Raw genomic sequence first — 22,290 nt, forward strand, 5'->3', positions numbered from 1 at the left:
TTGCAGACAACTAGAAGATAAAACACGAAAATTGCACACAAAAGGAGCGTGTTGGAGGCCGTCCATTCTTGTTTATATGTAATCTCTATCATCGATTTCAAGGATTTCAATCAAATTATCGCTCCAAACAATCCATTGTCCCCTCTTTTGACTGATTACTATACTACATACATACCTCGGGAATGGGAATTGTGGGTTTCCGCATGACAGTTCCGCGACGGAACGTTCCGAAGGGATCAGGTACAAATGTCATACATCTGCAGGAAAGCTATTGCGGATTTGACATCTCACTTCTTCCATAAAAATAAAAATGTCTTCGGGATTGACTGTAACAGGCATCCAAGGCCGCCAAATTACAAGTAAGTCCGTCTTAACTCTAGATGTGACCGTTGCTAACCCTCCTAGTTCCGACGGGACTTTTTATCCACAATGAATTTGTCCCCTCCGCTACCGGTCTCACTCTAGCAGTGGAGAACCCCTCAACTGGCATTCAACTTGGAACAATCTCCGCCGCAGGCCCGGAGGATATCAATAAGGCTGTAGAATCTGCCAAGTCAGCCTTCAAAACATGGAGAACAGTTCCTGGACCCGTCAAAGCCCAGCTATTGCTCAAACTTGCAGATCTGCTGGAGCGCGATGCAAAAGATATGGCATCACTAGAGGCCGTTGATGCAGGCGTTCTGTATACCGATTCGATCGGAATGAACATCCCCCAGGCGATCGGCTGTCTGCGATATTATGCAGGCTGGGCCGGGAAGATTGATGGCAAGACACTTGACATAGATGGTGGAATTGCCTACACCCATCGCGAGCCTTTAGGTGTCTGTGGCGCGATTGTGCCTTGGAATGCTCCGCTGTAAGCTTTTCCGTCCCACCTGTATTCACCCTGGAACCCTCAAAGACTTCTAACGCGTTCTCAGGATGATCACTATTTGGAAGCTGGCTCCTGCTCTGGTTACCGGTAACGTTTTGATCATCAAGTCTTCCGAGCTATCGCCATTATACGCCCAGAAGCTTGCCGAGCTAGTAAAGGAAGCCGGCATTCCTCCTGGGGTTGTCAATATCGTTACGGGCGAAGGCGCCAGCGCAGGCCAAGCTTTGTCGGAACATATGGACGTACGCAAGATTGCCTTCACTGGTAGTGACCTTTCAGGGCGCAAAATTTTGCAAGCAGCATCCCGAACCAACCTAAAGAAAGTCAGTCTTGAACTCGGCGGCAAAGGGCCGTCTATTGTCTTTGACGACTGCGATATTGAAAACGCACTTCTCTGGACTCGGATTGGAATCACGGCCAATAACGGGCAAATATGTGCGGCCGGATCGCGTATCTATGTTCAGGCCTCTATTTATGATAGATTCATCGAGGCTTACAAAAAGGCCGCCGCTGATGCTCCGACAGTCGCCGGTAATCCTTTGGATGCTTCTACTACAAAGGGGCCGGTGGTTAGTCGTGTGCAGCATGAGAAGATTCTTGACTTCATTCGTCAAGGAAAGCAATCTGGAGCCAAGCTTCTATTTGGTGGTAAGCGGATTGGTGACAAGGGATATTTCGTCGAAAACACCGCTTTTGCGGACGTGGGCGATGATACGACAATCATGCGCGAGGAGATCTTCGGTCCTGTTGCGGTAAGCAAGCTTCCATGCAAGCCTATTTCTTTAAATTTTGAATACTAATCCCGACACAAATTGCAGAGTATTGCCAAGTTTACCACGGAGGAGGAAGTCATCTTCAAAGCCAATGACTCTCATCACGGCCTCAGTGCGGCCATTTTTACCAATGATGTTAACCGCGCTCATCGCGTGATTAAGGAACTTGAGTCAGGTCAAGTGACTGTCAATGCCTGGGCGATGCTCAGTCCTAATGTTCCATTTGGGGGAGTAAAGCAAAGTGGATTTGGACGAGACATGGGTGAGGATGCTCTCGAGGGTTGGACTACTGTGAAGGCTGTGAAGTATAACATTCTTCCGCGGCTATGAGTGTCATGTATGGCTGAATAGGCGTATCATCCCTCAATTCGTTGCAATTTGTTCTCTTGATTCTCCTAGTTGTAAATATAACTGTACGTGCTTGCAATATAGACCCTTCTGTGCAGTCACACCAAAGGAAAACGGGAATTTCTCGGAGAACAAGTCCCGGAAACTATTTCAAGAAAAAGCCGGCCAGCAACCGCTTTTTTTATTCATTGAATCCTCGCTCATGCTATTTCTTTCCCGTTGGAATAGGCTGCATTTTGTGGAAAACGTTCTTTGGATCATACTTCGCCTTCACCTCCTGCAGTCTCTCGAGGTTTACACCGTAGATATTGCTTACCATAGAGTCACCAGCTAGGTATAATGTTAGTATCTATCGAGGTGCAAATATTTTTGGATGAAATGGACTCACGTTCTGCGTAGTTGATGTACTGAGGCACACTCAAATCTACACCCTGATCTTTGGTTCTGGCATCCGACTCAACTTTCCACTTGGACTGGACTTCTCGTGCCCAAGCGCGATGTTCTAGATCTTTGGAGGAGTCGGTCCATCTCAAAAAGATGATACCATTCTGAGTAGGGTTTCGGCTTGCCAGCGCGGTTGCAGTCAGCGGCACTTCGCAAATCTTGCGCATATCGGTAAACTCGAGAATGATGGCAGACGCCTTGAGATCTGGTTCACTCTCAATCTTGGCCATGAAATCATCGAAGATCACCCTGGCAAAGTGAGGATCCAATGGCGGCGCGTAGAAAATGCCCTTGAAAGACTTCCGATCACCGTAGGTCGCTACGGGGTTCTGTAATGTGTTCACCACAGAGTATGGGACCATATCAAGGGTATTTAGAACTGGCTCAAGGGCTGTGAAGCTGGAAAATTTCTTCTGGCCTTCTTCGCGTGGGCCGTTGTAGAAACCAATCACGATGATCAACGGCCCAGATCCATCAGGTGCCAACGCAAAAACGCACATCGCACCGAAGCGAGAGTCGGGATTTGCCAGGGATTCGTTTAATGCATGGATAATTCCTTCCAACTTGTCAGGAGCGAATCCAAGGAGGCCAGCGTACACTGGATCTTTCTGGTCATAGGCCTGGTAGGTGAAATCTATCACGACGCCAAAGTTGTACCCTGCACCTCGCAACCCCCAAAATAGATCGGCGTTCTCAGTGGCAGAGGCCGTGACGGTATGACCGTCGGCTAAAACGACGGTCGCGGACAGGAGATTGTCAATAGTGAGGCCATACGCTCCGCTCAGCCAGCCATAACCACCCCCTAGAGTGAGTCCTCCAACGCCAGTGTGGTTTACAGTACCCCCTACGGCTGCCAACCCGTGAGCTGCACCAGTATCATCGACTTCCTTCCAGGTTGCTCCGCCCTGGGCAGTGATAGTCTTCTGCTCGGTATCCACTGTCACTTCTTTCATGCGCGACAGATCAATGACCAGGCCACCATCGCTCGAGCTTGTGCCGGCACATGAATGACCTCCACCTTTCACGGCAAGGTCGATACTATGCTCTTGTGCCCACGATAGCGCGGCCGAGATATCCAACGCATCAATGGGTTGGACTACGACGCCCTGCAATTTATCAGTCGGTCGTCTCGTTTGTTATGTTTATGTTCCGTACCGCATATTTCATTCCAGTGTCCGACCACCGGACTATAACATCTTTGTAACTCTCTGATTCAGGTGTATAGATGGTCGCGGCCTTTAGGCGACTCCGCAGAGCCTGGAGTGCTGTAGAATTGATTTCGGGCATGGTTGGAGAGTGGGAAGAGTGGACACAAACATTCACCCCGCCGAGTTGTGGGTATTTCTGTATTGCCCTTGGGGTAACACCTGAAGTAACACTTGGCCAACAAAAGAACGAGGATAACCCTGAACTCGGTAAGAATTCATACAATGCCTTGAAAATTGTTCGTATTCTGTATTTTGCTTTCAACCCGCTCAGAAATTTATGTATGAGTTGGGGTTTGCACAGTCTCGGTCTCTGTTTTCCCTTTCTTCTTTGCTGAATATATATATATATATTCGAGCTGAGCGGCTTTTGCTTCAAGACTCCCTTGAAAATAGTACAGATAGAACTACGCTCTGAGTATTGGATGAATTGGATTCTTGCAAACGTTACACCGGGTGCCAGAAATAAATCCCCAACCCGTCCAATAGACTTCACTGCCGCCCTGTAGATCCCCCCTCTATTATTGAATTTGTAATGGAATCAGAAAGAAGAAGAATGCTAGAGTCTATCGACTGAAAGCAGCCTGAACTGAAATAGTCCCATACGATACAACACGATGCAATTGGTATACAGAGAGACGTAAACGATGTCAAACTGCATTGGCAATGTTGATCCTGCTTCTGTGGATAGTCTACATCCTTGGCAAGTTGAAATTCCGAGTTAGTAGCTGATTCCCTGTTAATTAGGACCAATTAACTAGGATTCATAATACTCCTTTCCTAGTCTATTTTAGGACCTGTTGGGAATACTTTGCATACAGCTCTGAATACCACCGCTGACCCACGTCCGGATGGCTTAGGATGCGATTTCTCAAATGAGCCTCGCCGAACTATGATTTGTTAGTCTCCTGCATAGGATAGTCAAACTAGAGCCACTCACGCAAGAATACAAAGGAGAAAGGAATTCACTCGGCACATCAACTGCCCGTTTCTTCTTATCGTCAGAGGCTGGAATTCGCTGCACGATGTGAGCAGCGGATTCCTTGAGCTGATCTAGCGTCAAGTCTAGTCTCACGCCCTGGAAGAACGGGATGCTATAACGTGTTTGAGAAGTAGGCGCCTAGGAGTAGCAATATGTTAGGAAGGCCCCACAGTGATGAATAGTACGGCAAACATACGATAACTCGGTGGGTCGTGGCTGCGCATATCCCTCCAGTGATGGCTTCGAATCCCTGTTGGATATTCACGACGAGACTCCCCTCAATGGGAGGCACGTTGATCCATTCTCCCTTCTTATTAAGGACCTGTAGTCCTCCTGTATTATCCTGGGACAGAAAGGTAAAAAGACCCGCCGAGTCCTTGTGAGGACCAACACCCTGGGAGTTTTGCGTGGCAGGTGGGTATTTGACAAATTTTAGCCGGCTCATGTTACCCTTGAAGCCATCAAATGTCTCCCGTGGGAGGGACAGGCATTCTGCGACAAGACGTATGAATGCTTGTGCTAGGCTATCAGTCTTCGCGATATATTCGTCAACCAGACCTTGAGCCCCTGGGTAATCTGGGTACTATGGAGAGTTAGTAGTCGGGACACGCGTCCAAAGTGGGTGACTTACCTGATTGGGCCCTTCAAGCCGTTGCCAAAACGGGTCCTGCTCTGTCCAGGGCTTCACTCCAGGGGTGCCAAAATCAAATTGCTAGAACAACCGGAAAATTAGTACCCGAGAAGGTTAGCAGATTCTAGCAGAAAATAATCTCACCTCGCGAAGATCTGTTTTTGTCGCAGTGGTCTCGGCACCGAGGCGAGTATAGCCGAGAAACGAAGGGGAGTTAATCATATTGCATTTCTCCTTGGCCTCTGACGACAGAGCAAAAAGTTTGGGTAGATTTTCATGGGTATGATGAATTAGGTTCTATCTCAATTGTGGATCAGCATCTCGGTCACCCACATGGTTTGTGATCCGCACCTCTAACCCTGTGTTGGTCAAATATAGGAACCCAACGACGAAGATGGCTTCACGTAAATTCGAGAGCTCCTCATCTTTCGTCACGGGGTCGTTCAGCCGAGCGAAGTCGACGATCGGCACGGATGAAAATGTCCCTGCCATTCCGCCTATTGTAATCAACTTGGAAGTGTCTTAGGATCGATCGTTCCCTTTCCCCGCAAATCCAGTACAGTTGGAACAGGGATTACTCAGCCACGAGATGACCTGGAGGAACTATCGGAAATATTCCGCAGAGTTTTAGGACCAGGTTGGATATGTAAAATGTGTCGAATACTCGGAGATCCGAAAATTGAGGTTGTCAAAAGACTTCATTAACTAACGCGATCACGTCATTTTACCCCGTACTATTGAGCCCTCCATTATCAACACATACAAAACATCATACAAAGCAAAGTTCCTATGATCATCAACTCTGACTTTGAAAAAGTGCGGGAATGAAGGCTTATGCTTCATAAAATTGGGCCATTGATGGAAATCGAACATCTCCCTTGACGCGTCTGAATGCCAAGATCGGGACTGTGAAACCCCGGAACACTTGGCAAGAACTCACTCCTGAGGTTTCAAATTATTTGCGGAGGTTCTTCCGGCAAATAAATCCCGAGAATAAATTAACAAGCAGCTCATCGGTGATGAATATTTATCCATCCATGAGGCTTCCATCCAGTAGTGTGTGCACGGGTGTAGTGTTCTTGGCCCGGAAGCTCCCAATCCCGTTCTAGACTCCGAGCTTCGACCAATTCATGCCAAGCATTATGTCCCAGAGGAAACATGATGTGATCTTGGCTGTCACAGGAGAACCCCCTGGAGCGTCAATCTGATACTTGACGCGTCGGAAATTTGCTGCCATCATATCCATCTCGGTAAATCTTCGGTTTGGCCGCACCGGAAGAGATTATCCAGCACGCAAATTCTCCAACAATCAGGACGATGGTGGATGTACGGAGTAGCTTGTTTCAGAAACTTATATAGAGCTCTTGAAATGTATATAATCCCCTTAGTCGACCGTGATATACTCTCAATATTCTGATATCACTCATTCACTCCGGCAAAGCATCCTGGCGATTCACTTTGCTCTTTCATTCCTTTAATATCTCTTTTTTTTTTTTTTTTCACAATGGCTCCTTTCAACTTGATGGCAGTTTCTCTGCTCGGCTGCTTGTCCAGCCTTGCACTGGGAGCTCCTACTGCAACAACCCATCTGGGAAAGCGCGCAAGCATCGAGGATGTGAGTATCAATGCGCGAGTCGTTCAATACACTTCTGAGCAACATCTTAACCTCGCTCTGAGTTAGGTTGCTACTGGTTATGCCAGTGAGAATGGAGGCACCAAAGGTGGTGCTGGTGGCACTACCACCACCGTCTCGTCGTATGCTGCCTTCACAGCCGCAGTCACGGGCGATGATGCCAAGGTTGTCGTTGTGGACGGCACCATCACCGAGGCCGCCAAGCAAGTTCGTGTTGGAAGCAACACTAGCATCGTCGGCAAGGATTCTAAGGCTATCCTGAGCGGTTTCGGCCTGTATGTTGTCATTCCAACCATCGATTCAACGTAATACTAAAACCAATATAGTCTGGTCAAGGAACAGAAGAACGTCATCATCCGCAACCTGGGTGTGCAGAAGGTTCTTGCCGAGAACGGTGACGCCATTGGTGTTCGTGAGTACATCATGCTAAAGGTCATCCACTGAGGACAGGAGAAATGCTGACTCGGCTTAGAAAAATCGACCAATGTGTGGATTGACCACTGCGACGTCTCATCTGACAGAGACCACGACAAGGACTACTACGACGGACTCATCGATGTAAGTTCAAATCACAAGATATTGAATTCGAATAAACGACAGATGCTAACGTGAACAAGATTACCCACGCTGCCGACTTCGTCACTGTCTCTAACACCTTCATCCACGACCACTGGAAGGCCTCCCTGATCGGACACTCTGACAGCAACGGCGACGAGGACACCGGTTACTTGCACGTCACCCAGAACAACAACTACTGGAACAACATCAACTCACGCGGTCCTTCCTTCCGTTTCGGTACTGGCCACGTCTACAACAGCTACTACGAGAACGTCTCCGACGGCATCAACACCCGCCAAGGCGCCCAGCTTCTGGTTGAGTCCAACACCTTTGTTGATAGCAAGAAGCCCCTCTACTCTACCGACTCTGGCTATGCTGTGGCCAATGACAACGACTTCGGTAGCGGAGAGAACACTGCTGAGGCTGGAACCCTGAAGTCGGTTCCCTACGACTACGACCTGCTTGGCTCGGCTAAGGTCAAGGCTGCTGTCGTTGGTACTGCTGGTCAGACCCTTACCTTCTAAGCAACTCTATAGGAGAAGTTTTGTAACAAGTAAGGAATTGCTGTCGGGGAAGGGCAGTTTGTGTCTATTTGGGTTGAACTTGTAGTTTAGTCTCTAGGAAAATCTATCTTTTTGCCGGCAATAATATCCTGTAAAAGTGTTAGCATATAATATTGTGGGATTAAAGAATTGCTATAGGATAGTAGAGCAGCTCATCAATCATATCTTTGAAGAAAGAAGTGAGATGGAGAAAAGAATAAAAAGATTGTGGAGTTCATGAGATCGGCAACTATACATATATATATTGAAGAGGGGAACGCTCAAGGCTGTATGCTCTACGGCATACGGGTCGATTCAGCACTCGTAGTTTAGCTTCACACCCGACTTTGCATACAAGGGAACCCGGGGGCACTGCCCTGGAAGTGGATTCAGTGAGGTGTAGGAGTGTGTATTCTCAATCTGTGTCTATCTGCTACTTGTAACCTCATAGTTAATCTCAATGCTTACATAACAGCATATGGAAAAAGAAGAAGAGGCAAGGGCAAATGCGTAGTGGGGAGCAGGGAGCCTATTTCCCAACTACAATGTATAAATCCACGCATCTGTTCGGCATTACTTTAATAATTCTACAACTGAATTAAGATGAAGAAATTAGGAGTTGAAAAAGAAATTTAAACTATTCTGGTAGGTTGGGATCGACGCAGGTAGTGTCTGTTCCGTTCCAAGGTTGAGTGGACGGCACCTAAACGTGACCGAGAACAAACCAAAAGTAGCATTGAGCAGATGAAAGTCCGAATAAATGAAAGACAAAATAATATTTTTGGGGAAACTTCCACAAGAATATCGATTTAGATATATTCTGGGAGCTAATTACCGGGTATCGATTAATTAAAATGATTCACACTCCAGTCCATGCAGGCCAACCCAAACTCCGCCACACTCCTTTAAAAATGTCATTTCCTCTTCATAGAGTCCGGTCTCTCAAAAATGAATCCAATGAAACCAGGTCTTCACTAGGCGCTGGTGTGGGGAGGGCCATCTTAGTTGCATCAAAGGCCCATGCGGCCTCACGTGCGTTTTCGTTGGTTTTGAGATGGAAAGCCATCATCCATTCCTTAATTTTGCCCTCTAAGAATCCCATCTCACGGTTTCGTTCCCACATACGACGGGATTGCTTAAATGCATGGTTGATTGTATCGCGACGAAGAGATTCGTATGTATCGAAAGCCTCGGTCAGAGGCTCCGAACGATAGCTTGCCAAAATTCGAGAGAACAAGATTGCGTCGTCTAATGCGTATGCAGCCGATTCATCACGCGGAGGCATCTGTATAGCTTGTTAGAAATGACCAAATAGGTGGTTTTTTATGGATGGGACATACCGCATGTGCTGCATCGCCCAGCAAAATAACTCGATTCAGGCACCAACGCCCTCCGGGGCGAACTTGATATACGGGGTAAAGCATCCAGTCCGCTTTACCCTCAATCAATTCTTTGATACAGGGAATGGCACACTTGCCAAAGCGAGCTTTTACCTCCTCGCGGAGGGCGCAGCGAATTTTGTGCTGGGTGGCCCAATCTTGACCGGGCTCCAGTCGATAGCTGCTCAGCGACTCACGACTAAATTGAACGATAGCAGCAGCGAAGATCTGTTCGCAATCACGGTCACAATAGCTAGCCAGCATTGAGCCATGTCGCGAGATATTGAGCGATGATGTGCGGAAGTGAGTGGGGGATGAAATTGTATCCGAGTCAACCGTGGCCTGCAAAAACGATAGGCCCGTGTACTCAGCCGGTCGGTCGACGTCAACAAACCGGGTCCGAACCGCCGAGTGGACGCCATCGCATCCGATGACTAAGTCTCCCACTGCCTTTGTGCCGTCCTGGAAATGCACGACGGCTCTATCCTCGAATTCCTCGCCACCAATCACTTTTTTGCCAAAGACAACCTCCACATTCCGAGCCCGCTCCGCCACTGTTAACATGGCTACGGACAAAGAAATCCGCATGACTCTTCGGCCCTTGTATCCACCAAATCCTTTTCCTCGGTTGTCTGTGAAGTTGATAGAGCCGATGGAGCGGCCCGAACGCATGGAGAAGAGTTCAATAGCATCGACATCGGCACCGCCCTCGGGACCCATCCGGTCCAACTCATCTAGCACACCCAGTTGGGCGAGATGCCTTTGTGCGACGGGAGTCAAATTGATAGCACCGCCGGATGTGGATAATATGTCATGTCGCTCGTAGACTGTAATTTTCAGGTTCGGCACAAAGGGAGAAAGTTCTCGGGATATAGACAATGCGCACGCGATACCCGCGATGCCAGCGCCGATGATGGCGATATTCTGTGGGGGGCTAATTGGTTCCATTGCATGTATTGAGTAGAGTGACGAGATTTCGGAGGGAGCGAAGGACCCTGAAGGAATTTATCTCGGCATGATCTTATACCGCAGAATTTTTCAACTGACGATTCCCACTATTGTCAAGGATTAATATTAGACTATGCACCTAAAAAAAACACTAACGGCCTAGAATCCTCTAAAATTCGGCCGGGGAAGGAAATGCTTCGGCCAGTGCATCCGTGGAATCCGAGGTGGAGTCTCTCAGTCACAACCATGGTTATCACAATTTTGAATGTATAACTAGCTCACATTTAGATACATATCTGAGTAAGTAACTCATTTGAAATATGGGGATTATCTAGGTAAGCATTTGCGAGTGGCGTGGGGTCTGGGGGAACTTCCGCAGATCCGTGGTAAGTTTATGCAAAGAAAATAGATGAAATTTGGAAAAAAAAATAGACCTCAGAATCAATTGCGGCAGGAGCTCGGGAGACTAGTCTAACGGAAAGAACCCGTCGGACCGGAGAAATTGACAGCAGCGTTTGTAGCTTTGTCTTACTTTGCCAATTTTGTCTCCTTTGGGACTGGAGCACTAAAAGATCGACCTATAAGACTGAAACACCACTTAAGAGTCCTTCTATCCACTTTGTTTGGACTTGGTTGGTTCCGGTGATGAAAGGATTTACAGGTCCAGTTCCACTTCCAACTTTCCCCCTACTTTCTAGTCTGGGGTGGTGTGCTTCGATTATATATTGCTACCTCGGGTAGGAGTTGCATGGCACCATTAACCTTCTATGCATATTCCAACGATATTCCAAAGTAATCGGCCCCCCTTTTGGTGCTTTTGTTTGCGCCAACGTTAAAAAAAAATCGGGCCTATCAAAAAAAGAGAAAAAAATTTTAACTTTCTTTTCGCCTCTGCCGTTTTCTTTGTTTTCCCGTTTTTTTAAGCGAGATAACCCCTGTCCAATCTCAAACACCGGTGGAATTTGGGCAATATCATACGCGGGACATTGGTTCTCTCATTTCGCAGTCTCTTCGCCCAACCGAGGCACGGACGATTTTAGATTTCGAAAGGCGGTCAAAGAACAAAGTCCGCACATCCCCGCTGGTCGCCGTTAGCGTTGAGAGATGAAGAAATCCAGACAGGGGCTTATACGGACCCAACACACAATTCATTCCATAGTATCCGATTTGTTCCGTACCATATCCCGAAAGTATCGGCCCAACAAACATTCCCATCGTCCAACTGATACTGGAGACTGATATTGCCCTCGAATACCCGCCATTCGGACCGAAGATTCCGGGGTTCCTTCCTTCGATCTCATCAACGGCTTCTGAAAAATCGTTATGATCCACTTCCCAACGTGACGTAAAAAAAATAAGAAAAAACTTACGAGTGGCTTCCATCATACCCACCCCATTGAGTAAGCATATCACAATCCCGATACTTGTGACAGCTATGCTGTATATGATCGAACCAATCCTCTCTTCACTGGCCCAGGGAAACCGTTCGTCCCCAGGAACACCGATCAGCCACATTAAAGGCACCAGAAGGGCAAAACCGATCGTGGTCGGGTATCTAGTCCCCACCCGATCTTTCAGCAAGCCGACAGGAACGCTAAAGAACACCGCAGGGCCCTGGAAAGCCGCAAACAATAATCCAGCGGGGAGGCTGCCCCAATGGAACGCATCGCGCACATGGAGAGGAAGGGTTGTGTCGAAGCTGGCGGTTAAAACGGCGAAGCAGAAATAACTAACCACACCACCAATGAAGCGACCGTTGCTACATAGACATAGATAGAATTGTATACCCGTTTTCTCTGATACAGCTTGACCGCTTGTCTGTTGATCTGGGTCAGTTGATGGTGGCAAAAGTGCCTCCCGCTCGGGATCTTGCCCGGCCCGCTCCGCGCGGACTGGTCCACTTGGGTCACACGACCGTTCTAGCATGAGAAATCGCAGGATCACATCAAACACAATAACGAAAAGCACACTGGACCAAGCCACCCAGTATCCACCTACATCAAACAGAACACCCGCCACAAGTGGTCCGCCCGATGTTCCTACACCAATGGCAATAGTCACGAACCCATACATTTTCCCCAGCTCACCGGGAGGGACATTGTCCGCCAGGGTAGCCAAGCCTACCACCCAGATACAAGTACTTGCAAGAGACTGTACAAGGCGCCCGGTAAAGAGAGTCCATACTGCACTGAAATTAATTATCTCGCTGGAAATGTCCATCCCCGGGTAGTCGGCCGTCACTTACATGAAGTCGCCATGGCGAGTACCAAAGAGCCCAACAATGCACCCGCAAGTCCAAATAACAGCCAGGCACGTTTCGCGCCCGAGCGATCGGCATGATACCCGACCAGGGGGTTTGCCACGACCATCACCAGCGCGGTCTGGGATATCAGCGCTGTGCTTATGCGTTGGGTGAGCGAGGGGTCAAGTCCCAGTCGATGCTCCAGCACGAATGGGAGAAGTGGAACGATAAATCCATACAGATACATATCTATGGGCTGGATTAATATATGTCCTTTTTTAGGCTATATGCCCGAAGAGCCTACCCGTAAGCAAAGCCACTGCCACTGTCGCGACAATGAAGTAAGTGGACGATCGCCATTGGAAACCCCATGGTTCTTGGTGGTCTGATACGGCTCCCATAGTGTCCCAGGTCGTTCCATGAACTGAATGATCGGGTCAGTGAAAAAAAAAAGGGGGAACATTCCTTGTGTTTTACCTAGACCAACTAGTTACTCTCTCTAAAGCTGATCCGCTTACATAATATCTTTATTGAAATCCATGCATTACCCCTGTTGAAGGATTTGACACATTCAGCTGCGTACGTGCATGATTCATCATGCAATTGTCTGACATGATTTGACTAATAACAAGCCGGACTGGGGTGGTAGATGGGCTATCCCTTGTCAAAATTTGCTGGTAGAGCAAGGAGGCTTGCATTATTGAATTGGTGCATTCAAAGAAACTGCGCCACAGCTGAATCAATTAAATAGATCGGCCCCAAAAGAAGAAATCATCAGATCAATCACAATTCAGTTTCAAAGACTGCCAATCAAAAAGCAATATTTTAAATATTGACTATTTTAAGTGTCGATCGCAATTGATATGCAGTACGGGGTACTCCGTACATAGAGATCATCGCATTAATTGGCTAATCAATCGCTGATTCGGCACGACAACACTTTGAAAGCCACTTAATCTACTAAAAACACAGTTCTTAACTTCAAATAACTTCAATCGTGCATCTGGCATTAAAAGATTCGTTGACTCGTGATACATTGCATCATATCACTTAAAACACAAATTCGCCGCTCGCCGAGATCACATTCCCCCAGTCCGCAAAAGGTATCGAAGAAACGGGGTGTATAAAAAAAAAAAAGAAAGATTAACACATATATAATCCATTTACATCAAAGTTTCTTGATGACAAGCCAACGTCCATTCTCCATCCGACCCTTGACTCCAAGTCGTCGAGCCCGAGGCAGTGTATTCTTTCTTTCCGCGCACAGCGCGGATCTTGTATGTGACGACGCCTGCCATCAGATCGACGATAATGACTCGTACCTCCTCAAACTGGTAGGCGTCGAATCGGTGAAAGGGTGGCCGGACGGCTTTCTTGAAAGCATCTTCGTCCTCGAGTGTGATGATGCGCATCTCAGGGAATAGGAAACAAGCTTCCGGGTTGCTGAGTTTCCAGATGGCGGGTGCTGGATCAGCGGATGTGAGGGCTGTCCAGAGTGCACGTTCTTTGTTGAGGAGGTCCTCGCGGATACGTTCGTGCATTGAAGGCATGGTGGGTGGTTATGGGTTGTGTATGACTTGGACTGGTGGGGTGTTAGAGGAAACACGCTGTTTAGACTATGCGATGCGAATGCGAATGCCAATGTGATGGTATAAGACAAACTAGAAGCCAGAGAGATGGAATGATTTTGAGTGTCCCTGGCCTTGATTTTATTGTTTTGCCATGCTGGTACCTTATATTAAAATGACGTCAGATGACGTTGAGAACCAAACAATTTAATCTCCGGGGATCAGCGTATGTGCCATTTGGTGTTTGCCATTTATGTTGTAGATTCGAAGGACTGTAAATAGCACTAGGGATATGCTTGACATGCGTCATGCCTCCACGTTTCAACGTCCGGCAGTCAGTGGCTTGAGATGCTATCACTGGGCTTCATGGGGCACCCACCTACACGCGTTCGTCCATGGAATGACATTTAGATTTTTTTACTAGATTGGTGCTCATCACCAATAAGATGAAATTCTTTTATTATTATTCAAGGCGACTCTTGCTGTGATACTTGGACGCTAACACGTTATACATGTACCTAGTATATGTACCGGATTTTCCCTGGCGGGTGGGGCTTTCCTATTTGATCTGCCGCCGCTTCTATGAGGGTACTCAGGCTCAAGCTCACTGAGTAGATGTCAGCACGGACTCAGATTAGTGATTATGCTCAGTTCAGTCACGTGTAGAACGATTGATGCTTAGTGAGCGCCCAGTGAGTCCATGGGTGCTCACGAGGACGAATATGGGCGACCCAATCCCAGCATTGAGGTATGTCAAATCTCAGTTGATAATATATACCGCCATATTACTGTTATATATGCAACAGGACTCTTCTTTCCAAGTCCAATAGGCTAACTTGAGATTCGGACGGTGCAGTGGTGCCCCTGCCCTTGGCTAAGGAAAGCGGAGGGGCCGCGAGGGATCGGATTGGTCAACCACAGATCCCGTAGGTATATTGTATGCTTGATATACCTCTGGTTGTACTAAAGGTAGTCGCACTAATCAGCCAGGTCTAGACCTCCGCAGAGCCCATAAAGCCCAAAGCCCAACCCAACCCAACCCGCAAATGGGTTGGGTTTTGGGCCTGGTCCTTTCCACCGATGGGCTATAGGCTTATACCTCGAGCCCACTATAGGTTAATAGGGGCCCAAATAAGCCCTAAACAATATAAACATGCCGAGAATTTAGATACTAAGATAAGTTGAACCCCCCTCTTAGGATTAATTAAATTACCTCTATTTTACGTCTATTTCTTACCCTAATCCCTAAGGTAATATTTTATTAAATCTAATGATTAAGAATTAGTTACTAGTATTCTCTCTATATCACGTAAAAAGATACGATAGTAGGCATTAATTAAGAAATTTTTCAAAACTATAGAGGTTTACTAAAAAGTAGTAGTACTTCCCTATAAAACCTAGATATATATCTAATATTAAAATATCAATATTCACCTTTTCGGTTATATCTCGACCCCTACCGATTGGTAGAAGGTTGTAATATAACGATTATAGAGTCCGCTTTATCATCGCCTACATGGGTTTTTATAGGGGCCCACAGCCCAACCTACGGTGGGCTGCGGGTTGGGTTGGGCATTAAAGGTTGAGCCCATAGCCTACCGTCGTGGGCCTAGGGTCCGGGCCCATTTATGGGATTTGCGAAGGTCTAGACCCATCCGTTAGGACTAAGGTCGACACTTGTCTTATGAGCCAGACTCCAACCAACGGCACCGAGCCTGGGATCCTCTATGAACCCGGGATAGGCCTCTGAAGGAATTTCCTCCTCCAAAACTCTAGAAAGTTCTGGATCTCCTGCAGCTCGTCCAATCATACCCTTCTGTGCCCAAATAACCGCTGTACGCTTCGCAAGGGGTCGTCCCCCATTTTCAAGTGGCGGAGCGTTGTACGCAGCAACAGCAGCAAACAGCGCTTGCAAGTGACGATTAGTGTTGTCTGTCATACTCCAGACTCCACTTTCATCTTGTTGGGAGATGACGTCGAACATTGCCAGGCCGAGGTCAGTTTTGACAGGAACATTCTCTGTGCAATGGGAGCACATGTTGACGAGCAAGAGGTCATCAACCGCGTATCCAGCAGCGTATAGTTGGCGGCATACCTTGTAAGAAAACCCATGGGACGGACAATTTCGAGAGTATTTGGGAGACAACCACAGAGGCAATTTGGTCAGCTTCTAGTAAACGTGATTGCTCTTCGGTCTCTTGGATGGCCAGGGTTCACTGGGCGCCGCCGTCTTCTTCATGTCCGTCCTCTGCGCTTTAAAGGTCCTTCTTGCGCCTAGGCATCGAGATATCAATCGCATAGAGATGTGCTTGAAATCAGTTTCACGACTTTTTCCCCTCTGATTCTTTCCCGAACTCTATCATGAAACACGCTAGTCCATCTTTAATTTAGCCCGTTGCAAGATCTCGAATTGTCTTGTAACAGGTAATCAAGTCATCTGTGGCTCCGTAATTTTTTGGAAATGAGAACATGATTAATACTCTATAGTTCATCTCGAGATTCTCCAGCACTCCAACGAGAGCGTTCCTTTCCACTGGAGGCTAATAATGATGAACTAAAACATGGAGCTAGATTTTCGCATTGACTTCTAATTATTGCAAGCAGACAAATATCCTGCCTCTCTAGGTGGATACGGAGTCTTTAGGTTATAACGATTGGTTCCCTGTGTAGCTCTGTTTCATGAACCACGTGACGGTGGGCATATTAGCAGTCTGGAGACCGAACCGTGGGCTGACTACCCTTTGCAAAAACAAACCGCCTGGCTGTAATCATGGCATCTCGTATATTATTTGACAGTCTGAACTCTGGATTCCAAATGGGCCAGAACTATGGTCATGTCACTGCTCTATTCCGTAAGTGGAGAAATGTAGGTAACTCCGATAAGACCCGGCTGATTGGTGCGACTACCTTTAGTACAACCAGAGGTATATCAAGCATACCTACGGGATCTGTGGTTGACCAATACTCACTATGACGTCAACGCTACCGACGAATATGGGATGACACCCCTCAGATGGGCCTCAGGGGGTGGCCACGAGGTGGTAGCGAGGCTTCTTATCGACAAAGGGGCAGACGTCAACGTTACCGACGAAGATGGAATGACACCACTCAGATGGGCCTCGGGGGATGGCCACGAGGCGGTAGTGAGGCTTCTTATCGACAAAGGGGCAGATGTCAACGCTACCGATAAACACGGAATGACACCCCTCAGATGGGCCTCAGGGGATGGCCACGAGGCGGTAGTGAGGCTCCTTATCGACAAAGGGGCAGACGTCAACGCTACCGATAAACATGGAATGACACCACTCAGATGGGCCTCGGGGGATGGCCACGAGGCGGTAGTGAGGCTTCTTATCGACAAAGGGGCAGACGTCAACGCTACCGACGAAGATGGAATGACACCACTCAGATGGGCCTCGGGGGATGGCCACGAGGCGGTAGTGAGGCTTCTTATCGACAAAGGGGCAGACGTCAACGCTACCGATAAACATGGAATGACACCACTCAGATGGGCCTCGGGGGATGGCCACGAGGCTGTAGTGAGGCTCCTTATCGAAAAGGGAGCGCGAGATAGACCCGGGCATTCAACCTATTAAACAAATGTCTGCCCGGTCACTATTATCTACCCTATCCTCAGAGCATGTGGTTGTTGCACCCTCAAGCCCCTGGCTCCTATGCTCTAACCACAAGTCTTGTTTACCTTAATGATGGCGGGGGACATTATTGGATGGCAGGCGAGATCTAGCACTGCCGAATAACTACATGTTCATGTGTATATCGTGCCAGAATGCTCCTGCACTACGCTACCTTGGTCGTTTGTGATGCGGTGAATTCCTGCTACGTATCATTTATACAATGATCTTGCGCGATTTTTATTTTTTAAGCCTATTGAGATCTTACTGGTGTGAGTTAGAATGTTTAACGTGGTGGGAAAGGATGGATTGATAACCTGATTGCGGTGTGTGACCGTAGTATTCTGGATTGGGAGTAAATTGTGAATCCTGGACAAAGTGGTCAGGCTCCCACGCTTGAGAATTATTACGACTGTAGGATGAGTCGTTTATCATCGTCCTCAGATTCTGATAAATTCATGATGGAAGGGAGTGGGAGGAAGGAGAAACTGAACTGATCTATAATCTCTGAAGGAACAAAAGCTATCTATCTATAGCTAGGGGAGCCATGGCAAACATGCATAGGGCACAAAGAACAGGCAGAACCATGTCAAACAATTCAAGATCAGCACACTTTGTTCCAGGAATGTCGCCGGATATCGAATGTCCAGGGTACGGAGGATAGCACCTTGGAAATCATGTCCGTATGCATCCCTAAAATGCCTAATTTTTCCCCCCAAAACTATAATAGAGGCAAAGAGAATTTGATCCATTCTGGTTCAGACCTATTATATTGAATAACGTTGTCCTTAGTGGACCAAGTATTAGTGGTGGAGATAGCGGCGGGATTAACAGACTCGGTGGTTCGCGGTTCTATAACAGACGGAGTTGACGGCGGAAAACATATTGATTGTTGGCTATTTAAACGTCAGTTTCGCACTCTTTTTACCATTATACTATCATAACAGACATTTTATTTGCTTTATCCCTCTTCGTCAACAGTCACATCGAGTGTTTGCCCAGCTTGAAGCCAAGAAATGGCAACCTTGAGTAAACTACCCTTGCGCCAGCTAGGTCGCAATGGACCCCTTGTCCCTCGACTGGGCTTGGGATTGATGAGTGCGAGCGGAATTTACAATGCGCCCCTATCGGAGGCTGATCATCTCGCTTTCATCGATGATGCCTATAACCGAGGAGAAACGTTCTGGGACACTGGTAGGTAGATTCATACAAAGAGAATGATTATAATGCTGATGGCCTCCCCTACAGCTGATAAATACGGCACATCAGAGGACGTGTTGGGCAAATGGTTCTCCGCCAACCCCAACAAGCGCGAAGACATCTTCTTGTCCAGCAAGTTCGGCATGATATTATCAACAGGGACATTCAAGATCGATTCCACCCCTGAGTACTGCCGGAAAGCTATTGAATCCTCCCTCCGCCGTCTCAATGTACCCTACCTCGATATTTACTACATCCACCGTCTGGACAAGGTCACCCCGGTCGAAAAGACCATGGAAGCCATGGTCGAGCTCAAGAACGCAGGAAAAATCAAACACATAGGCTTGAGCGAATGCAGCGCTGAGTCCCTCCGACGCGCACATGCAGTCCACCCCATCACGGCCGTCCAGGTCGAATACAGCCTTTTCTGTCGCGCCATCGAGTCGCCACAGTTTCGTCTTCTCGAGACTGCCCGTGAACTAGGCGTCGCCATTGTATGCTACAGCCCTCTTGGCAACGGCTTTCTCACCAATACCATTCGCACGAAGGGGGATGTCAAGCCGGGGGATGCCCGGGCGCGTCTTCCTTGGCTGACGGAGGAGAATTTGGAACATAATGTGGCTGTCGTCGACAAGATTGCGAAAATCGCTGCGTCCAAGGGTGTTTCATCCGCGCAGCTGGCTTTGGCATGGTTACTTGCCCAGGGAGATGACATCTTTCCAATTCCTGGAACAACCAAGACACACCGGCTGGTTGAGAATCTGGAGAGTATGCAGGTTTCCTTGTCGGCCGACGAGGAAAAGGAATTACGGGAGATAGCGGATGGAATTGTGGGTGCGCGATTCCAGGAAATGACTGGCTATGCTTTTGCAGACACCCCCGCGCTGTAATATGTATGTTCTGAGTGATTTGGGTCGCTGTAATCACAACGGTTCAACGTCTCGGTACGGCATTCTTGGGTATCATGCTAAGACACGTGCATAAATGCCTTGTTGGTCGGGCTTCCGCAGGCTATTTAGCTAGCCTCGGGTTGTTTGTAGAGAAAAACACATTCTTCTCATTCTCTTGTAAATCTCATATAGATCAATCAGATTTTGCGGCAGTGATTCTCACATTCCAAATTCGTGGTCGTAATTCGGGGGGATTGGAGACATTTCATGTGAGACATGGAACCTGCCAAAATACGGCAACGGAAAGCTCATCCTCTGATCTTCGATGATGGCCTGAGTGTCAATGTTCTCGGGGGTTTCGGGGGTTTCGGGGATTTCGGGCTCCAGCCATGTAAGATATTCGGCTCCGTGCGCTGCATACTCCTCCATGCGCACCAATGCAGATAGTATTTTCGCATAGGACTGGGTCGGGCTATCTTTATGGATGCCAGAAATCTCCTCCATAACATGAATCACATCATCGATGACTGCCAAGTCTCTAGGACGCTGGTGCTCTAACACATTTTCTGTCTTGAGGCGATGTCCATCTATGTGTATTAGAAGGAGACAAAATGCAGAAGAAAAAGCCTTCTCCATGAAGCCACGGTATGGAATCTGCTGGAGGGCGTTACGGAACATGCCAAAGTGAGCAAGGACTTCGCGACTTGCGCAGAGAACGGCCATTTTGCTGTACATGTGGTTGGGCGACGGACGGGCCACTATTTGACGATGAGCTGTTGATTCTAAGCGCATATGCTCTAGGAGATACGGCTGATGAAGGGAGACCACCAGATAGAACTGATGTATCTGTGTCAGGACCCGAGTAAACTGTTCCGGCGAGTTCACATCTAGCATAACATTGTCTAGCGGCGGTGAAACCCACCAACGCACAGGGGGTATGCGACTGGCTTTTTTGAGCTGAAGATCGATATCCTGTGTCTCTTGGTATTCATTGATGGGGTTTTCCTGTAACTCATGTTGGCGTCCATGGCGCTTCTGCATGCGGAGATTCCTAGCAATGATCCTGCCTGCAACCACAACATGAATGCGCTCCAACTGATCAGACCACTGGTCAGCCACAATCTGCCGTGTACGGGTGAGCTGGCAGTCCGCGTCGACAAAAGGAAGTCCCAACATAAGGGATAGAAAACGATCACTGTAGGCTAAACGGAACCATATGGATTCCGCACGGTTGTTAGCCTCATGCTTCCGACATGGGAGGCCTAGCAAGCTGGCGATGCCTAAGGCGCGACGGAAGAGAAGCCAGGCATTCCGGAGACTACCGACGTGAAGATGAAAGTGGGCCTCTAAGATAAGAGTCTCTAAGCCATCGAGAGAGTTGACGAGTAAGTCCTGGGAGGTGATATAGCGAGACGCGACGCCGATAAAATAATGTGCCATCTGCTGACTCGGCTGGTCAAACCGGAGGTCTAGCACATTCTGCGTCGGCTGTTGTAAACATAGGGCAAGTTGGATGATTCTCTGTGCAAGGTGCACTGGCTGATCGGAGTCCGATGGGGATCGGTGGTCAACTTGGGTAGATGTAGTTGAGGAGACTAACGAATAAAATGGTCGAACACGGAGCGGGCTGCGATCCAGAATTTGCTTAAGAATGACAGCAGATGGAAGTAAGGACTGAACATGGCTTAGGGAGCCTCTCTCGGGAGTGACATTGTTTGGTTTGTGAAAATGTATCGCACTGGAGTCTACGGTATCGATAAACAAATCTTTGTTCACCTGCTGGCTAACTGGTGGCGTTTGGGATGGTGAAAGGGCCCCTCGGTGCTGTACGAGCTTCGCCACTAGACTCTCAACGTGGTCAAGGCGCTGTTCGACGGCTTGATAGCCTATGCCTTGGGGGTTAGGGCACTCCTGGCTGATGCACCAGGTTCCCTTGCGCTGGCAAAATGCACATATTGTTGCTGATGACGTGGTGAACTGGCATCGGATCTTACGGTTCTTACATTCCCAGCAGCTGAAAGTGCCCTTCCGGATCTTTCGGCGCTTCTGTGCCGGTTCGAGAGAGGAGGATAGAGAGCTCATGATGGTATAGTTATCTCATATGTAAGGTTATTGAGAAAGCTGTCTGGGTACATATGGGTTTCTCGATGATAGGGGGCTAAAGAGGGAGGTGGAGGTGCCGCATCAATGGAAATGATTGGTTGATGTTGCCCAGATGTCCTTTGTCCTTTGACCGATTCTGACTAATTTGATCCAGTGCCCCGGTGTAATAAATGGTAAATAGTAAACAATGTTTTTTTTTAGATTTATACGAACACGTTGTACAAGAATTTTGCTATTTACAATCTTGGATACCTCCCCAATTTCATTTGGCAGGCCACAAGGGCTCAGAAAATGGGCCGAAAGTATTTGACCACATACACGCCACATCCGGACTAGGT

At 47.9% G+C, this 22,290-nt stretch overlaps 11 protein-coding genes across 11 annotated transcripts; 4 read left to right on the forward strand and 7 right to left on the reverse strand.

The window, feature by feature from the left end:
• Positions 1–310: 310 nt before the first annotated feature.
• Positions 311–1,977, forward strand: N7537_002276 (putative aldehyde dehydrogenase; the record flags this gene model as incomplete). Its single annotated transcript, XM_056893334.1, has 4 exons — positions 311–359; positions 406–856; positions 921–1,626; positions 1,693–1,977. 4 exons carry the CDS (start codon positions 311–313, stop codon positions 1,975–1,977), a joined length of 1,491 nt encoding a protein of 496 aa, XP_056758329.1.
• Positions 1,978–2,200: 223 nt separating this feature from the next.
• On the reverse strand, positions 2,201–3,726 carry N7537_002277 (FAD-binding oxidoreductase; the record flags this gene model as incomplete). Its single annotated transcript, XM_056893335.1, has 3 exons — positions 2,201–2,325; positions 2,384–3,545; positions 3,595–3,726. 3 exons carry the CDS (start codon positions 3,724–3,726, stop codon positions 2,201–2,203), a joined length of 1,419 nt encoding a protein of 472 aa, XP_056758330.1.
• Positions 3,727–4,429: 703 nt separating this feature from the next.
• On the reverse strand, positions 4,430–5,749 carry N7537_002278 (isopenicillin N synthase family dioxygenase; the record flags this gene model as incomplete). Its single annotated transcript, XM_056893336.1, has 6 exons — positions 4,430–4,534; positions 4,585–4,764; positions 4,823–5,209; positions 5,258–5,338; positions 5,402–5,554; positions 5,609–5,749. 6 exons carry the CDS (start codon positions 5,747–5,749, stop codon positions 4,430–4,432), a joined length of 1,047 nt encoding a protein of 348 aa, XP_056758331.1.
• A 1,012-nt stretch (positions 5,750–6,761) lies between these two features.
• On the forward strand, positions 6,762–7,972 carry N7537_002279 (pectate lyase family protein; the record flags this gene model as incomplete). Its single annotated transcript, XM_056893337.1, has 5 exons — positions 6,762–6,872; positions 6,939–7,165; positions 7,217–7,302; positions 7,363–7,448; positions 7,508–7,972. The coding sequence occupies 5 exons, from the start codon at positions 6,762–6,764 to the stop codon at positions 7,970–7,972; spliced, it is 975 nt and encodes a 324-aa protein (XP_056758332.1).
• Positions 7,973–8,915: 943 nt separating this feature from the next.
• Positions 8,916–10,317, reverse strand: N7537_002280 (FAD-dependent oxidoreductase; the record flags this gene model as incomplete). The annotated part of the gene is made up of 2 exons (XM_056893338.1): positions 8,916–9,275; positions 9,331–10,317. The coding sequence occupies 2 exons, from the start codon at positions 10,315–10,317 to the stop codon at positions 8,916–8,918; spliced, it is 1,347 nt and encodes a 448-aa protein (XP_056758333.1).
• A 972-nt stretch (positions 10,318–11,289) lies between these two features.
• Positions 11,290–12,960, reverse strand: N7537_002281 (uncharacterized protein; the record flags this gene model as incomplete). The annotated part of the gene is made up of 5 exons (XM_056893339.1): positions 11,290–11,398; positions 11,525–11,627; positions 11,688–12,500; positions 12,563–12,808; positions 12,864–12,960. The coding sequence occupies 5 exons, from the start codon at positions 12,958–12,960 to the stop codon at positions 11,290–11,292; spliced, it is 1,368 nt and encodes a 455-aa protein (XP_056758334.1).
• Positions 12,961–13,722: 762 nt separating this feature from the next.
• N7537_002282 (nuclear transport factor 2 family protein) lies at positions 13,723–14,109 on the reverse strand (the record flags this gene model as incomplete). The annotated part of the gene is made up of 1 exon (XM_056893340.1): positions 13,723–14,109. The coding sequence occupies one exon, from the start codon at positions 14,107–14,109 to the stop codon at positions 13,723–13,725; it is 387 nt and encodes a 128-aa protein (XP_056758335.1).
• A 1,743-nt stretch (positions 14,110–15,852) lies between these two features.
• N7537_002283 (uncharacterized protein) lies at positions 15,853–16,165 on the reverse strand (the record flags this gene model as incomplete). The annotated part of the gene is made up of 2 exons (XM_056893341.1): positions 15,853–15,899; positions 15,940–16,165. The coding sequence occupies 2 exons, from the start codon at positions 16,163–16,165 to the stop codon at positions 15,853–15,855; spliced, it is 273 nt and encodes a 90-aa protein (XP_056758336.1).
• A 777-nt stretch (positions 16,166–16,942) lies between these two features.
• N7537_002284 (ankyrin repeat domain-containing protein) lies at positions 16,943–17,723 on the forward strand (the record flags this gene model as incomplete). The annotated part of the gene is made up of 2 exons (XM_056893342.1): positions 16,943–16,979; positions 17,041–17,723. The coding sequence occupies 2 exons, from the start codon at positions 16,943–16,945 to the stop codon at positions 17,721–17,723; spliced, it is 720 nt and encodes a 239-aa protein (XP_056758337.1).
• Positions 17,724–18,775: 1,052 nt separating this feature from the next.
• N7537_002285 (uncharacterized protein) lies at positions 18,776–19,849 on the forward strand (the record flags this gene model as incomplete). The annotated part of the gene is made up of 2 exons (XM_056893343.1): positions 18,776–18,953; positions 19,008–19,849. 2 exons carry the CDS (start codon positions 18,776–18,778, stop codon positions 19,847–19,849), a joined length of 1,020 nt encoding a protein of 339 aa, XP_056758338.1.
• Positions 19,850–20,068: 219 nt separating this feature from the next.
• On the reverse strand, positions 20,069–21,931 carry N7537_002286 (uncharacterized protein; the record flags this gene model as incomplete). Its single annotated transcript, XM_056893344.1, has 1 exon — positions 20,069–21,931. One exon carries the CDS (start codon positions 21,929–21,931, stop codon positions 20,069–20,071), a length of 1,863 nt encoding a protein of 620 aa, XP_056758339.1.
• Between the last annotated feature and the right edge of the window lie 359 nt (positions 21,932–22,290).

Source organism: Penicillium hordei (assembly GCF_028827395.1).
Source record: "Penicillium hordei strain IBT 12815 chromosome Unknown utg000001l_segment0_segment0, whole genome shotgun sequence".
NCBI lineage: Eukaryota > Fungi > Ascomycota > Eurotiomycetes > Eurotiales > Aspergillaceae > Penicillium > Penicillium hordei.